General features: G+C 40.2%; 1 protein-coding gene across 2 annotated transcripts in view; it reads left to right on the top strand.

Annotated features, from left to right (window-relative positions):
- cdh11 (cadherin 11, type 2, OB-cadherin (osteoblast)) overlaps nt 1–14,270 on the top strand; it is a 68,476-nt gene extending 54,206 nt beyond the window's left edge. For both annotated transcript variants that reach the window (XM_052148732.1, XM_052148743.1), the window contains exons 11-12: nt 8,843–9,094; nt 12,654–14,270. In XM_052148732.1, the coding sequence (XP_052004692.1) occupies nt 8,843–9,094; nt 12,654–13,144 (743 nt within the window). In that variant the 3' untranslated portion in view covers nt 13,145–14,270. The remainder of the gene's footprint in view (nt 1–8,842; nt 9,095–12,653) is intronic.
- Nucleotides 14,271–17,708: the final 3,438 nt, after the last annotated feature.

Below are 17,708 nucleotides of genomic sequence, written 5' to 3'. Positions count from 1 at the left end.
CCTCCCCAGAGGCCCATCACTCAGTGGTGCATGGAGCGCCGAAATGGCAGCCACGTACACCTTGAGTGTGGAAGGGAGAGACCATGAGAAAGCGATCTTGAAGAAACTCCAGAACTGAAGCCACCGGGCAGTTAACTGGATCTACTTCATGTTCTCTACACCAAGTGGAGAACACATTCCACTTGAGGCCATATAATCTCCTAGTAGGCGGAGCCCTAGAGCTAAGTATGGTTTCAACCACCCCCACTGATAGACCAGCATTTAGGTACTGAACCCCTCAGGGGCCAGACCCACAGTTTCCACAGCTCTGGGCGAGGGTGGAAGACTGTGCCCCCGCCTGAGACAACAGATCCCTCCTCAGAGGAATCTGCCATGGCGGAGCTATCAGGAGTGAAATTATGTCTGAGAACCATACTCGGGCGGCCACATGGGGGCAACCAGAAGTAGACTGATGCCCTCTTGGCGGACCCTTTCCTGGACTCCGGGAGCAGAGCGTCGGGGAAATCGCGTACAGGCGAAGCCTCGGCCAAGCCTGTACCATGGCGTCCAACCCCAGTGGGGCTGGATGTGAGAGGGAGAACCAAAGTGGACAGTGGGGCGTCTCTGAGGCCGAACAGATCCACTTCTGATGGTCCAAATTTGTCCCATATCAACTTCACCACCTCTGGATGAAGTCTCCATTCCCGGGCCTCAGCCCCTGCCTCGACAGGATGTCTGCTCCTGATTCTGAACCCCGGAATATACATTGCTCTGATAGACAGTATTTTCCCTTGGGACCAAAGAATTATCTGATCGCCAGTCTGCACAGAGGCGCGATCTGAGTCCTCCTTGTCGGTTCAGATAAGCTACCACTGATGTATTGTCGAGCGTACTAGGACATGGTAACCCTTGATGTCTGGAAGGAAGCTCCTCAGAGCCCTGAACACAGCCAACATCTCTAGACAGTTTATGTGCCAAGAATGATGATGGTCCTGCCACAGACCCCTGGCAAAGCGGCCGTCCATGACCGCGCCCCAGCCAGTGAGGGAGCGTCTGTCGAAGCGGTTTTCGGCGACATGGCGCTCCCAACACTGGCCCTTGGGACAGGAACCAAGGTTTCTTCCATATTAGCAGAGAGCGAAGGCACCTGCGGCGTTACTCTGATTATCATGAAATGGATTCCGCTGGGGAAAACCCCTTGGCTTTCGGCCACCACTGGAGGGGCCTCATGTGTAGAAGGCCCAGCGGTACAATGTTGGATGCAGCTGCCATGAGGCCCAGCAGTCTTTGAAATTGCTTTACAGTGATGGCCTGGCCTAGCTCTAACCGGACACCATCAGCCATAAGGGACTCGATCGGCGCAGGAGACATGCGTGCCTGCATCGTAACCGAGTCCCACACAACACCAGAAATGTTGTGCACTGGGATGGTTGTAACACACTCTTTTTTGTGTTGAGTCTCAACCCCAAACTTGAATATGGCCAAGGGCGACATCTCGATGCCGAACCGCCATTTCTCGAGACTGGGCCAGAATGAGCCAGTCATCGATATAATTCAGTATCGCGGATGCCCTGAAGTCTCAGAGGAGCAGGAGCTGCATCCATACATTTGGTGAATGTGCGGGGAGAGAGTGCTAGGCGAGCGGAAGAACCCGATATTGGTAAGCTTAGCCCCGGCGAACCTCAGGAACCTCCTGTGACATGGAAGGATGGGTACATGAAAATAGGCGTATTTTAGATCTATCGTGACAAATCAGTCCTCGGATCTGATCTGACTCACGATGACAGGAATGGTAAGCATTTTGAACCTGAACCTCCTCAAAGGCGGTTCAAAACTCTGAGATCTAAAATCGGCCTCAACCCCCATCCTTTTTGGAACTATAAAGTACCGGCTGTAAAGACCGGACTCCTTGTCTGAATGAGGAACACGTTCTATGGCCTCCTTCAGCAGCAGAGATTGCACTTCTTGTTCCATCACCTGAGCCTGCTCGGAACCACTGTAGTCTGCACCACCCCAGAGAATTTGGGGGGTGGTGCCGAACTGCAGTCTGTACCCTGATTTTATTATATGCAGGACCCATGCAGATATGTTGGGAAGATGATTCCATGCCTCAACAAAATCTACTAAGGGAACCAGCCTCTCGAGGCTGATCTCGGGTGTTTTTCGAGCACTGTTCTCGACTTCCTGAGGCGAGATACCGGCAGGGTTTAGTCGATACAGTTCTTGTGACCACAATTGATGTGTGTTTTTTATTTTTTGGCCTTGAGCGGCGCGGTGTGCGTTAAGCTGGAAATGATGTGGCCCGAAGCGTCAGAGGCGGCGGGAACCGACACCGATTTCCTGAGGACTCCGCTGCGAGAGCAACCTCGGTTGCTCTGCAGCGAGGAGCTTCCCTCGAGGTTCTACCACCTCGGTAGAACCTCTTTCGAAGCTTCTACTAAGGGAACCAGCCTCTCGAGGCTGGTCTCGGGTGTTTTTCAAGCACTGTTCTCGACTTCCTGAAGCGAAAGACCGGCAGGATTTAGTCGATATGGTTCTTGTGACCACCATTAATGCTTGTTTTTTTTTTTTTTGACACGAGCGGCGCGGTGTGCGTTAAGCTGGAAATTGATGTGGCCGGCGTCAAAGGCGGCGGGAACCGACACCGATTTCCTGAGGACTCCGCTGCGAGAGCAACCTCGGTTGCTCTGCAGTGGAGGCAGCCCTCCGAGGTTCTACCACCTCGGTAGGACCTCTTTCCGAAGCTTCAACTAAGGGAACCAGCCTCCGGGTGTTTTTCAAGCACTGTTCTCGACTTCCTGAAGCGAGAGCCGGCAGGATTTAGTCGATATGGTTCTTGTGACCACAATTGATGCTTGTTGTTTTTTGTTTTTTATATATATATTTTTTTTTTTTTGACACGAACATACAGTGTGCGTTCGGTGGAAATTGATGTGGCCCGAAGCGTCAGAGGCGGCGGGAAACCTACACGCTTGTGTGCCGCCATGTAAGCCCTACTTATTAAAGCAGATGTATCTCTGCAGGGCTTACTAGGCAGCGCCGAGGTTTTAGCCCATATCCGTGCCCCCAAAACATCGTTCTGTAATCAAACACTGGGGCTGGAGATCACGGGACGAATCGCGGTTTACCCCACGATCTCGTTCTGTGGAGATCGGGAAAAGCGGCAAACCCGGCGCTGAGGTTGTGATCTGTGCCGCAGGAAGCGCCGCGTCTAATTTGCTTTCAACTTGCGTTCCCTGCTCATTTTGTGGCCAGCTGATATTCAGTCTGGCCCGCGACGCGCGTCATAACCTCAATCAGCTCCTCATAAGCTTGGCCAAAAACCGGCGTGCTTGGCTCACGGTCGATCCGCATCGATGCTGAGCATATCCACTTCCTCGGAAGCAGTGAGCTCAAGCATCGGGACCTGATCATGGGCAGAAGAAGCGCGGCGGGCTTCTGCACCACACACAGTAGGCTCGGGATCCTCAAGCGAAGAATGAGAAAGTGCGCAGCAGTCTCATTCTCATCTGCAAAATCCGCTCGCGAACCCGCGATCTCAATCGCCGCGCTGCCTCAACAGACGCGGGACCAAAACCGTGGGGAGCGCGAGCCTGACCGTGCTCATCAAAGCACGCCAACCGGGGCGCAGCACTCTCATGGGTAGTGCTTCACAACTTTCACAGGCAGATCCCTCGAGAGCTGCCTGTGCGTGCTACGCTCCCAAACAGTTCACACATAAAGCGTGCGTGTCCCTACCCGTAATGAAACGAGGGCAGGGGTGCACGCACTTCTTGAACTGTTAGGTGGCCATAATATTTTTAAATCAGACAAACAACACCAAATAAGACAAACAATTTCAACATAGAGCGCTTGCTGAAGAGCGAAAGCTAATGTGTATGTGTGCGGCGTCACTTTTATGCATCCGGTTATGCCGTCACATGTTACGTCATGACGCTAACACCAATCAAGATTGGAATAGTTTCATTCATACTTCAGAGGCGCACGCTAAGGAGCGTTCCCCAAAGAGTCGTTTTCAACGACGCAGTGCGAGTTCCCTCGGAAGGGAACACCAACGCTAACAAAGAGACTATGGAGTTACATAAGGGACAAAAGTGAAAACTAAGGAATGCAAAAGTGACAAAAATGGCAAACAAAAGGGCAACAGTGAAACAAGACAGGGTATACATAACATTTTCTAATAGAGTTTAGGGCTGCAACTAACAATTATTTTGATAATCGATTAATCTAACGATTATTAGAACGATTATTCAACTATTCAAATCGAATGATTAATCACTAGCTCTTAACCAATTATTCAGCTTGTGCTAAATCTAAATAAGATATTTAGACTTGCTTTAAGAGAATGTATCTTTAATATAAGTGTAGTTTGCATATAAGTGTATTTTTTTCACTTGGTTATACTTCTGAGAGTGCAGTAAAGACAAAATATATTATATTCAAGATATATTCTTTAAAAGCAAGTCTTAAAAATCTTATATGGATTTTTAGATGTTTTAAAATATTTATATTTTTAATATTATATTCAACATTCTCAAATAAATAATTTTTCTTCTGCAGTATAGTTCCTAAAGTATTGCCAGTTTTCTTCACAATAAGAAATGCACAGTGACATATATTATGATTCAATAAGTCACAAGCCATCGTGTTACAATCTAGCTGCAGCAAGTGAGAGTCTGCATCAGCCGAATGCCATTTCATTTTCTTCCCCTTAGGTTGGGACATTCGTGAAACTCATAGAAGAGGCGCTGACTGCAAAACGAAATGCCTGTTTCGTGGTTTGTAGTTAACTACAAGACCTGCTTCCGTATTATTTGAACTGTAATAAGCTATAACGCATTAAAACTGCATTTAAGATGTAACACCGGGGTGTTTCCTTTAAAGAGCTCCGACTCCACTTATTGCATAACGAGAGTGCTTCTGTATGTACTTATTTGGTATTTTTGTTTGGAAATTCATTAAGGATTATGTTAAATTTGTAATCGAGACTGTACAATTGTAATAGAGGTATGTGATAATTGGAGCAATGCATTTATTGTGCTTATGCTAATAAATTACCTACAACACATCTTAAGAAAGCAAGTTGGGATGTGGAACATATAGTATTTTTTAATTGTTATTCCATATTTTTTAAACCCCAAAGAGACAGATTGTTAAACTACAGTGAGGGAAAAAAGTATTTGATCCCCTGCTGATATTGTACGTTTGCCCACTGACAAACAAATTATCAGTCTATAATTTTAATGGTAGGGTAATTTGAACAGTGAGAGACAGAATAACAACAATAAAATCCAGAAAAACGCATGTCAAAATTTTTATAAATTGAATTGCATTTTAATGAGGGAAATAAGTATTCGACCCCTCTGCAAAACATGACTCAGTACTTGGTGGCAAAACCCTTGTTAGCAATCACAGAGGTCAGATGTTTCTTGTAGATGTCCACCAGGTTTGCACACATCTCAGGAGGGATTTTGTCCCACTCCTCTTTGCAGATCTTCTCCATGTCAGCTTCTCCATGTCAGCTAAGCCACTCCAGGACCTTAATGTGCTTCTTCTTGAGCCACTCCTTTGTTGCCTTGGCCATGTGTTTTTGGTCATTGTCATGCTGGAATACCACCACCGACCCATTTTCAATGCCCTGGCTGAGGGAAGGAGGTTCTCACCCAAGATTTGACGGTAGTTGGCCCCGTCCATCATCCCTTTGGTGAAGTTGTCATGTCCCCTTAGCAGAAAAACACCCCCAAAGCATAATGTTTCCACCTCAATGTTTGATGGTGGGGATGGTGTTCTTGGGGTCATAGGCAGCATTCCTCCTCCTCCTCCAAACACGGCGAGTTGAGATGATGCCAAAGAGCTCGATTTTTGTCTCATCTGACCACAACACTTTCACCCAGTTCTCCTCTGAATAATTCAGATGTTCATTGGCAAACTTCAGACGGGCCAGTACATGTGCTTTCTTGAGCAGGGGGACCTTGCGGGCGCTGCAGGATTTCAGTCCTTCACGGCGTAGTGTGTTACCAATTGTTTTCTTGGTGACTATGGTCCCAGCTGCCTTGAGATCATTGACAAGATCCTCCCGCATAGTTCTGGGCTGATTCCTCACCGTTCTCATGATCATTGCAACTCCACATGGTGAGATCTTGCATGGAGCCCCAGACCGAGGGAGATTGACAGTTATTTTGTGTTTCTTCCATTTGCGAATAATCGCACCAACTGTTGTCACCTTCTCACCAAGCTTCTTGGCAATGGTCTTGTAGCCCATTCCAGCCTTGTGTAGATCTACAATCTTAAGAGTGTGCTCCTAATCTCAGCTCGTTACCTGTATAAAAGACAACTGGGAGCCAGAAATCTCTGATTGAGAGGGGGTTGAATACGTAATTCAATTGATAACATTTTTGACATGCGTTTTTCTGGATTTTTTGTTGTTATTCTGTCTCTAACTGTTCAAATTAACCTACCATTAAAATTATAGACTGATTGTTTCTTTGTCAGTGGGCTAATGTACAAAATCAGCAGGGGATCAAATACTTTTTTCCCTCACTGTATACCATTAATAGAAGTGTGCTTACTTGCCTTCTGTGTATCATTCTTGAGCTAACTTTTATTTTGGTGCTCTAAAAACAGCACTTGCATAAAAAAATGGCATGGACATCGCAGACATTTTTTGTAATACAGTGACCCAATCAGACAAGAAAACAACACAAAAACAATAAAAAAAATTTGAAGAAGAGATTATTACCATTACATAGTTGTATATTCTGTTAATACAATATATATATATATATATATATATATATATATATATATATATATATATATATATATACATACACTCTATATACACTCACTTACCACTTTACCAGCAACACTATGGCCCTAATAAAGTTTCCAACATAGTCTTCAGCTGTTGTAGCCCATTCGCTTCAAGTTTAGACAGATTGTGTATTCTGAGATGCTATTCTGCTCATTTCAATTGTACAGAGTGGTTATCTGAGTTACTGTAGCCTTTCTGTCAGCTTGAATGAGTCTGGCCATTCTTCTTCAAATTCTCTCATCATCAAGGTCTTAACCGTATCTGCAAGATTGTATGCATTGCACTGCTGCCACGCAATTGGCTGATTAGATATTTGCATGAATAAGTAGGTGTACAGGTGTTCCTAATAAAGTGTCAGCGAGTATATGTGTGTGTGTGTGTGTGTGTGTGTGTGTGTGTGTGTGTGTGTGTGTGTGTGTGTGTGTGTGTGTGTGTGTGTGTGTGTGTGTGGCAAAGCTGGCAACTTTGTGCAATTGTCAGACATGTATAATTGTTTCTTTAGATTCGGAATGGATCAAAAGCAATGACTGACATTTCTCAGGTGTTTTGACATTCATTCCCTGTGTACGGTCATAATTGGTGACTTCAAAGAAAAAGTTATGTGACTGAAATGGATGAATAGCCTCCCAAATGTCTGGCTTCCTTTAAAGTGCCTTTTGGGCTTATGTCATCATTATTACTTAATGAGTAAACAATGCATTCGATGTTGTTTAATGGGTGCATGGTTAAATTCACACATCTGTTAAGACTGTTCTCTTGGTAGATAGAGAGAACCCATGTGAACTGAAAACTTAAGTGTGTGAAAGAGAGAGAAATTACTCTCTCTTTCCCATTTGGTCTGCTTTAATGAGGAAGGAGATGAGCACTTTTTAGAAAGCCATTTCAAAAGCCAACAATATTAGGGAGAAAGATTAGATGTCTCAGATTGACTGGCTTTATCAGGTCCGGGGCCTTTCAAATGGATCCAGTTTTCAACAGCTTTGCCAACTCATCTATCTAAAGCTCCATTATGCTTGGCTCCACACAGAGGCTCTGACACTGTTCATCTTATCAGTCTGACTTAATGAAGCTGATTTATAACCTGCTGATTATAAATTTGCATGAACTCTAAATATTTGTCTGAACCCACTTATTTAGTGTGTTGAATATTATTTGTGTTTAGTTGTAGTGATAAAAGTAATAACTTCAATGTCAGATATCATTAATCAAATAATATTTTATTAATCACCATCCCTAAGGCAAAATAATATACAGCACACCTGGTTATTTATGTGCACTGTAAATCAGAGCTGATGTTATGTGATAAAGAGCATAATCAATGTATCATATAAATTCATGCTCTCTGGCAGATGCCAGAGAACTCTATGCACAGCTTTTCCCAATAAAAGTGGCCCAAGAAAGCCTCTTCAAAACAACATAGTAAACAAGGACCCAGGGGAGCTCTCACAGGTTCAGTGTGGCAAATAGATACTTTACACTGGCTATGGTAATCTTCTTGACAGAATATAATATAGAAATATAATGGCTTACACTAGATTGATTGAACCAGTCCGTGGAGTTGTGCTATATTTCGAGCGCTGTAGCCATATCATTAGTGGCCTTTTCCCTGACAGAGCTGCTGAAGGTTGAAGACAGTGGTGCCAGAGGGAGGGAAAATGACTAAACCCCAGGCCCTTAAATGAACTCACTCCATCTACGCCTTGAGCGTGACCTTGCACTGAGTCAGGGAAGTGTGCTGGCACTGATCCATCCCTCCCAGTCACAAATAAAACCGATTCTTCTCCCTCCGCTCTAACTTTGATTACACTTCTAAAAGCTGATAAATGTTCACAATATTAAACATTAATTTAATATTGGAGGATTCACATCTCATTGACTCTTACCGGTGGCTGTGAGTCATTCTTCTGGCACCAAAACTCCAGGGAGAGGCAATCATTACTGTAATTCTGTTCAGCAGTTGGGATATTTACAACTCTGTTGTGTAAAAACTCTTGTAACCTCCTCAATTGAGCTAAACATTCCTTCAATGTTTCTCTGTTGGTTCTACAGACAGCACTGCTAGCATATATGTTATGAGGAAGGGCTTCAGCAGAGTGACCCAGGATGTATACCACCTTCCAATCGAGATCAACGACAACGGTGTACCCCCCATGAGCAGCACCAATACCCTTATAGTCCGTGTATGCAGCTGTGACAGCAAAAACACCATCCTCTCTTGTAACGTGGAACCTTTCATCCTGACTGCAGGGCTTAGCACTGGAGCCCTGATTGCCATCTTGGCCTGTATTGTTATTCTACTGGGTGAGTAATAGACTTTATTTTAGAGGCCTAAATTATTCATATTATTGTCTTGGACCCATATTCACAAAAATGATTACGGCTAAAAGTAGCTTCTAAAGCAGAAATTTTAATAAAAAATAAGGGGCGTGTCACTCCTAATCTAATCTATCTATCTATCTATCTATCTATCTATTAAGTGAAATATATATATATATATATAGTTGTCTGTCTTTGCTGACAAATAGTTGTTCCCTGTCTACCAATCACAGTGGGCGATTTAAAAGAGCGCGCTAATAAATGTGACGTCATCTGTAACAACGAGGTCAACTCTGCCTTACTCTTATCTTAAGATTTCCTTACTTTGCTCTTAGCAGTTTGTGAATAGGTTTTAAGCAAAAACACTTAGCTAGGAACTCTTTGGAGAACTGTTTACCTAGTTGTAAGGTAAAAATCTTCGTGAATACGGGACCTAATGTACAGTATTTTATTATCAACATATATACAAAAAAGGAATGGAGTTGTTAATAAGAGACGTCTAGTTTGACTGGCATAAAGGGGTGATATTTTTACAGGAAAACAATACAAAAATTATTATCAAGAATACAATTTTTGCCCTAATGTCAAAGGTCTTACTAGAAAAAATAAATTATTATCCATAGTGAATTTTCTTGATAAAAAAAATATGATCTTGCCTGGTAAAATGTGCATGTAAAATGGCTAGAAATAGCATTTTAGCTTAGCGTAAAGCTGACAATTTACAATTTCTTCTCCTCCAAACTTACTTCAAACTTACTTCTCTGTCTGCTCGTATGAATGTAACACATCATAAGAAAGTGTTTCACCACTGTTCAAATGCACTTTGGATCACATTATTTATATGTATAAATGTTTTCATCTGAAAGACTAAATATTAAATGAAACAAATGACAATAAAATGCAAAGTAATCTGTTTAGTAATCAAAATACTTTTTGAATGTAACTGTATTCTAATTACCAATGATTTAAATTGTAACTGTAGTGGAATACAGTTACTTATATTTTGTATTTTAAATACGTAATCCCATTACATGTATTCTGTTACTCTCCAACCCTGTATATATATATATATATATATATATATATATATAACTATATATACAGTTGAAGTCAGAAGTTTACATACACTAGTCATTAAAACAAATTTTTTAACAACTCCACAGATTTACTATTAGCAAACTACAGATTTGGCAAGTCTTTAGGACATCTAATTTGTGCATGACATGAGTAATTGTTTAGAGACAGATTGTTTCACTTTTAATTGACTATATCACAATTCCAGTTGGTCAGAAGTTTACATACACTGTTAACTGTGCTTGGAAAATTCCAGAAAATTATGTCAAGCCTTTAGACAATTAGCCAGTTAGCTTCTGATAGGAGGTGTACTGAATTGGAGGTGTACCTGTGGACGTATTTGAAGGCCTACCTTCAAACTCAGTGCCTCTTTGCTTGACAGCATGTGGAAATCTAAATAAATCAGCCAAACCTCAGAAAAAACAATTGTGGACCTCTACAAGTCTGGTTCATCCTTGGGAGCAATTTCCAAATGCCTGAAGGTTCATCTGTACAAATAATAATATGCAAGTATAAACACCATGGGCACACGCAGCCATTATACTGCTCAGGAAGGAGACAAATTCTTAATGTAGTTTGGTGTGAATAGTGCAAATCAATCCCAGACCAAGAGCAAAGGACCTTGTGAAGATGCTAGAGGAAACAAGTGGACAAGTATCTATATCCACAGTAAAATTAGTCCTATATCGACATAACTTGAAAGGCTGCTCAGCAAGGAAGAAGCCACTGCTCCAAAACAACAATTAAAAAGCCATATTATGGTTTGCAAGTGCACATTGGGACAAAAATAGTTTTTGGAGAAATGTCCTGTGGTCTGATGAAACATTTTAAATTTAACTGTAGGCCCTGACCTCAATCCGATATAAAATCTGTGGGCAGAACTGAAAAAGCGTGTGTGATCAAGGAGGCCTACAAACCTGACTCAGTTACACCAGTTCTGTCTGGAGGAATGAGCCAAAATTCCAGCAACTTATTGTGAGTTATACAATTTAAAGGCAATGCTACCAAATACTAACAAAGTGTATGTAAACTTCTGACCCATTGAGAATGTGATGAAAGAAATAAAAGCTGAAATATATCATTCTCTACTATTATTCTGACATTTCACATTGTTAAAATAAAGTAGTGATCCTAACTGACCTAAGACAGGGAATGTTTTCTACGATTAAATGTCAGGAGTTAAATGTATTTGGCTAAGGTGTATGTAAAGTTATATAAACGTATATGTATACTTATACTTATAAACTTAGGTATACATATATATAGGGAAAGATATTGACCATTTAGATTTTACAGCAACTAGATTTCTAGAGAAACACCATGGCTTGTTTGTTGTTTTAAGTCTGCTGGAAGTCTTTTCCAGTAGTGGGTCAAAAAGTCAAAGTATACTTCATTGTCCCCAAAGGGAAAATTGGTGTGGACTTCATGTTGCTACATTTCACTGAACATTAAAATTCACACACAGTACCACATACAGCATACACACAATAATAATAATAATAAAAATGCTCTGAAAGCAAAGGCTAATTGACTAAAAATAACTCTCTTAATGGTACTGTATGTTGCAATTACCCCTCTTATTAATGTACATATTAAAAATGGGTGGAGCAATAGGGATTTTAAAAATCAACAATACATCTCCAAATTTAATCAGATGTTCCCAACTTAAAAAATAAATAATAAATAAATAAAAAGAATACTTAGTTAAAATACCACAATGATGGAACCTATTTGAGTTTTTGTCTAAATCATACAGAGTTTGCTAATAAACAGGCTTAATAATGGACTTACATGTATGTGTCTAAGTAATCACGCAATAAGTGATATGGGGAAGAATCATAGCATTCATAAATAACACTGCTTCCTCTTTGGTCAAGTTGTTTCTAATAAATCTAAGAATGTCTAAATTTAATTTCACAGTGATATGTTTGTATCTGAGATGTCTTACAATTCGTCCACCACAGTGGTTGGCACACAAGCAAAATTACATGCCTCTGCACAAAATGTACCCAAATTTGGCTGGTGGTGGGCATTAATTACACCCTGGACCAGATACATGTCAACATAAGCATTTCACTCTACAATGGTCTGAAGTCTGTCTTGCACTATCAGAGGCTTTATGTATTTATAGAACAAATGCTTTACAGAGAGGTTAAGATACAGCATCATCATTTATTTACTTTGCTCATCCCTAGAAGCTGATCAGAACTATTTAATTGTGATTTCAAATTTATTCTAATGTCTAAGCATATGAAGGCATATTTTGGAGCTACAATGCTCTACTTCATTATTTCCCAAATATATAAGCTGTCTCAAGTTAAATGGACTTGCTAATTCATCAAGTATTCCCAGCAACTACAAGAAAACTGTTTCTAATGTGATTAGAGAAACATCATAGCAAATTATAGCTGTGCTAGATGCTATTTATATCATTTTAGTGTTGACCTGACCTTTGTTTTCATGTCTGCAGCGATTGTGGTGCTGTTTGTGGCCCTGCGCCGCCAGAAGAAGGAACCTTTGATCATATTTGAGGAGGAAGACATTCGAGAGAACATCATCACCTATGATGATGAAGGAGGTGGAGAGGAGGACACAGAGGCATTTGACATCGCCACCTTACAGAACCCAGACGGTGCCAACGGTTTCCTACCCCGTAAGGACATCAAGCCTGAGCTGCAGTATCCCATGCGTCTGAGGCCTGTAGCTAACAGCGTGGACGTGGACGATTTCATCAAAACACGGATTACTGATGCAGACAATGATCCCACAGCGCCGCCATATGACTCCATTCAGATCTACGGTTATGAAGGGAGAGGCTCTATTGCTGGCTCTCTCAGTTCCTTGGAGTCAGTGACCACAGATTCAGACCTGGACTATGATTACCTCCAAAGCTGGGGGCCACGTTTTAAGAAACTTGCTGATCTTTACGGCACCAAAGACTTGGCTGATGAAAACTCTTAACGTTCACTCAAATAAATCCTTTAACATCTCCCTCCACTCTGCCCTCCTCCACTAACTGTGTGTTCTTTGTGAAGTTTACTATAAGTATTCCTTGATTTTATCAATTCATAGTAAACTTTAGGTTGTTTGTTTGTTTCAAGTATACGTGCAGTATACTCGATGCTGGGAGGGTCATGTTTATGATCACAGTGTGTTATGGGGGAGCCAGAAGGATAGAAATAAAAATTGTATAAAAAGAAAAAAAGATAAAAGAGACACCTCAATGGGATGTTTTAGTGTGTATGAAATCAATACAATTCACTTTTGATGTTTGTAGGTTTGCAAGTTTGAGGTTATGGATGTGGATCACAGAGAGACATAGACTTGTTGAAACCGTGAATGAGCTGACGAAGAAAATAAAAAACAGTTGCCTTATTAAGAAATCTGGAGAGAACAACAGCAAATGACGGCTTTTATCTTCTGTAGCGCCTCCATATTGTCTTCGGAGATATTGTCCACAGGTCCTCTTGTTTTCTGGAAGCAGATGGATCCAGCAAAAATAGACTCTTCTGTCATCTGTGTTTATGTCATATGGGTAAAACTCCTTCAGCCCAGTTCCATCGATGAACAATCACAAAGAAAGACCTATGAGCTCAAAAATCGCCTTAACTAAATGGACACTCTTGCAACGCAGTGCATTTTTTTGTAACTTGAAAGCTATATCCTAAAGCAAGCTAAAGTCCTTATAATGTATGTACAGTACAATGTGCAAAATATGTCTCTTGAGGATCAATCTTAAACCTATCGGTTTATGTAAATCTTTCTCTCTCTTTTTTCATTATGCTGATATAATTATTTTCAGTTTTCTTCATTTACCGTTTTCTTTAATGGCTTTTGTTATTCTCCTTGTGAGAAAATTGCAGTCTGTCCTGTCGTAGTGAGAAATTGCTAATTTCTATGTCAATTTTATGGTAACTATTTGTACAATTTTAAAGTTCTTATTTTAGTATACATATAAATATCAGTATTTCAACATGTAAGAAAAATATTACAGCATCACACTTATATTTTATGAACATTGTACTGTTGCTTTATTATGTGCTTCTATCTGAGAAGCTAAACCTTTTAAATAAACGCTCTTTTTAAAAAACGATTGATGTCGGTAATGCATTTGTGAACACAATATATCTATCATCGGATTGCACAATTCATAATCATTGCAGCACGAGTAATGATTCAACAAAGGTTGAATTAGGACACAGGGTCTTAGAGCAATGCATCACATGAATTGCATTCACACTTACAGAGACGTGCAGAGCTTTTCACCAGTTTGAGTGCTTTCCAGTGGTGGGTCTCTCTCCATTGTCTCCCAACAGAGAGCCGTGCATTCTTTCCTCTCCCAGGGTTGCCAGACACAGAAAGGTCAACGTGCACTTTGTTAAAAGAAGGGAAAAAAGAATGAAAAGAAAAGTAGCATTACATAAAACTGAACTTCAGCCCACCTGAATGAGATTTGACACCAATTTCCCTGAAGGGGCTTGGAGATAAACAGAAGAGCACTGCTGCAGGCCATTCTCGCCCATGCAGGAGGACTACACATGCTGTAGCCATCTATAAAGCACAGGAAATAGCTTCTGATGATAAAAGTGTACCCTGTGGTAACGTAGCCTTTAGCTATTCTCCAAAGAACCCTGCTGACCACGCTCTCAACAATCAGCTAAAACACATGCCCTTTAAATATACCGGTTTGGTTATTTCACACATGATATTGTCAGAGAAAATTGTTTCTGACCACCATGTTGTATATGATGTGGCCACAAGCAGTTCTTAGCAGTAAAACATGTCACTTAGGATAGCATTATGCATGTTTCATGTTTTTTTTTTCTTGTCATGTTAATGTTGAAAGAAGTGTTGTATCTACAAACTAGATCACGGGAGAGTGATCTGAGGTGTACTAGGAGTGGAGATGTAGCCTCTTGTTAACCAATTATTGATCCAACCAGTGTACCACAGATGCTTGTCTATCACAATCCTCCTGCAATCCCCAGAATTCCACTGTTGCTTTCCAACAACATGGCTGATTATGTGTTGTAGAACGAGATTTACGGTTGATGAAAAATTTTCTGTCTGTCCAAATCTTGGTATTAACTGGGTTTTAGAACTTTGCTACAAATTCTATAGTTTTGCAGGGTTTTGCTACAATATAGAAAGCACAAAAGGTAAAATGTAACATTTATACACAAAGAACTGTGAGTGCTTATTGATAGCTTTAAATCTACTGCATACAAAGGCAGCTCGTTTAAAAATGTCTTGTATACAGTGTCCTGCCTGCAGTGTGAAATGTTAAGCCAATCTAAAACTACTTTAAACAGCATTTTTCAAATTGTATTATAAAGATTCATGACCTCATATTAATTGAAAGAGTATTGAATACTGAGACAGACTATATGGCATATTTGTAAATTGTAGTAGTGAAATCAAAAGGTTGACTAAACGTGGACAAAATAAAAACATTAGAAAACATCCTTTCCTTTAAACAAATATAGACCTATGCATTTTAACCTAAAATCTTGATGTTGAATTTTTTTTATAAAAGTCAATTTGAATTGATCAAATTGCCAAATGTTATTTTTAATATTTTAATTACTGAAATACAGTGGCATAACACATTGAAATAAATTTGAAAGTCTTCCTCAGATCTAGAGTATGAAGTTATATATTTTCAGTTAGAGTAGAAGGAGCTGATGGAATTATGAATTCCAGACATAAGAGGTGAGATGTGTTTTATACCACATTATAAAGTTATTATATATATTAAAAATCTAATGAATAAATAGTAACATAAATAAATCTGCTGCCGAGCTTGTATCTTCCCTATGATGTGAGGTATAAAAAGGGGGGCAAGATAGCACAAGAGTAATCTGAGGTGTACTAGTGGGGATGCAGCCACCTGTTAGTTGATTAGTAATTTCTAACCAGTGCAATACAGATGCATGTCAATCAAAATCCTCATGCAACTCTCAGAATCCCACTGTTCCTTCTAAACAACACAGCTGATTACTTTAGAATGGGGTTTACTGTTTATGAAAAATGTCCTGTCTTCTGGAATCTTGTCAGTACTGAAGTGGGTTGACAAAAATTTGGAGGATTATTGCTACAGATTAGAAAGCAAGATGGGTAAATTTCACATTTACACGTAAAGGACTGTGAGTGGGTTATGAAATATTTTCAGGGTTATAGAACAGGGGTCATGTGTCTCCTGTTTCTATTGGATGACAGAAGGTGGCATGGGCCCCTCAGGAGCACAAATATGTACCTGGAAAATAGAGCCAAATTATTAGATATTACAGTTTTAGAAAACAGCAATGCATACTGTTCAAAATCTTTATCAATGTCAATGACAATTCTTAAATAAAAAATTATTTTAAAAAACACTGGCCTCAGAGCAGCTATTGTTAGGTTTTACTAAGCAATGTTCTGTATGTGAAACAGCTTTTACCTTCATCACATCTAATTTATGTTTAGCCATGTTTTGTTTTCATTATGAGAGTAATAATAATAATAATATACATTTTGTTATTATATTTACTCATATGCAGCATCATACACCAGGAAATTATAGCATGACCTGTTTTGAAATGAATTATGGAATCATATGCCAGCTTTGTGTAGATTACTAATACAGTTCTTTCTGATGTTAATGTACTCTGCATTATATAACTGAATAAATCCTGCTAATATATATTTTTTTCTTCAATCAGCAGCATAAGCCATTATTTTCTTTGTGTTTTCATTCAACACTAAGCCCTCAATTAAGAATTGTTACTGTTCTAACAGATCTTGTATTGTCTTATTTTATATATATTGGATTGGTTTCACCAGGAAATGCAAACAGATTTTCTGTAATTTGATTGTTACAAGCTGACTCTTAAGCTTGTAAGCCTGAAATACTAAGAGGCTATTAAAGAAAATGCCGTAGCCTCAGATGTTTGTAAAGAGACAGAGAAAAGAATGGAGGGGAAACATCTAGCATTTGACCTTGAGTCAAAACAAGAGGCTTCTGGAATTATGCTTCCACGAGAGTTGCTCCTACTCTTTGGCAGCTAGAGGAGGGCAAAAATGTGGAAATGTGTGAAAAAAAAAAAAACAAGTTTAACTTGTTTCATGATTTATGGTGTGTCAAAGGAAACTAGCAATAGCTTAGCTTCCATAATTCACAGCAGGATCCTTGCAAAGCTTCAGGGCCGTATTGCTTTTCTGCTCTGTGTCCCTCACCCACAGGGATGCAGGGATAAATTCATCTTTGTGCTTCAACAATATTGCACACTTTTTGCTGTTCTTCACGAAATGCATTCAGAACACCTGGGACATTCACATGGCACCAAGATTTACCTCAAAGCATGGTGAAGATAGAAGCTCAGCAGCAGTTAAACACAGCTCCTTCTCAAAGTATATCTTATAAACTTCATTAAAAAAAAATCACCAAAAAGTTCCATGGTGTGTGTTTGTGTGTGTGTGTGTGTGTGTGTGTGTGTGTGTGTATGTTTGTGTGACATTGAATTACCATGCGATGCTTTGATGATTG

The sequence above is a fragment of the Xyrauchen texanus genome, chromosome 2, assembly GCF_025860055.1.
Source record: "Xyrauchen texanus isolate HMW12.3.18 chromosome 2, RBS_HiC_50CHRs, whole genome shotgun sequence".
In the NCBI taxonomy this organism is placed as follows: Eukaryota; Metazoa; Chordata; class Actinopteri; order Cypriniformes; family Catostomidae; genus Xyrauchen; species Xyrauchen texanus.
This window is presented reverse-complemented; position numbering and strand designations above follow the sequence as displayed.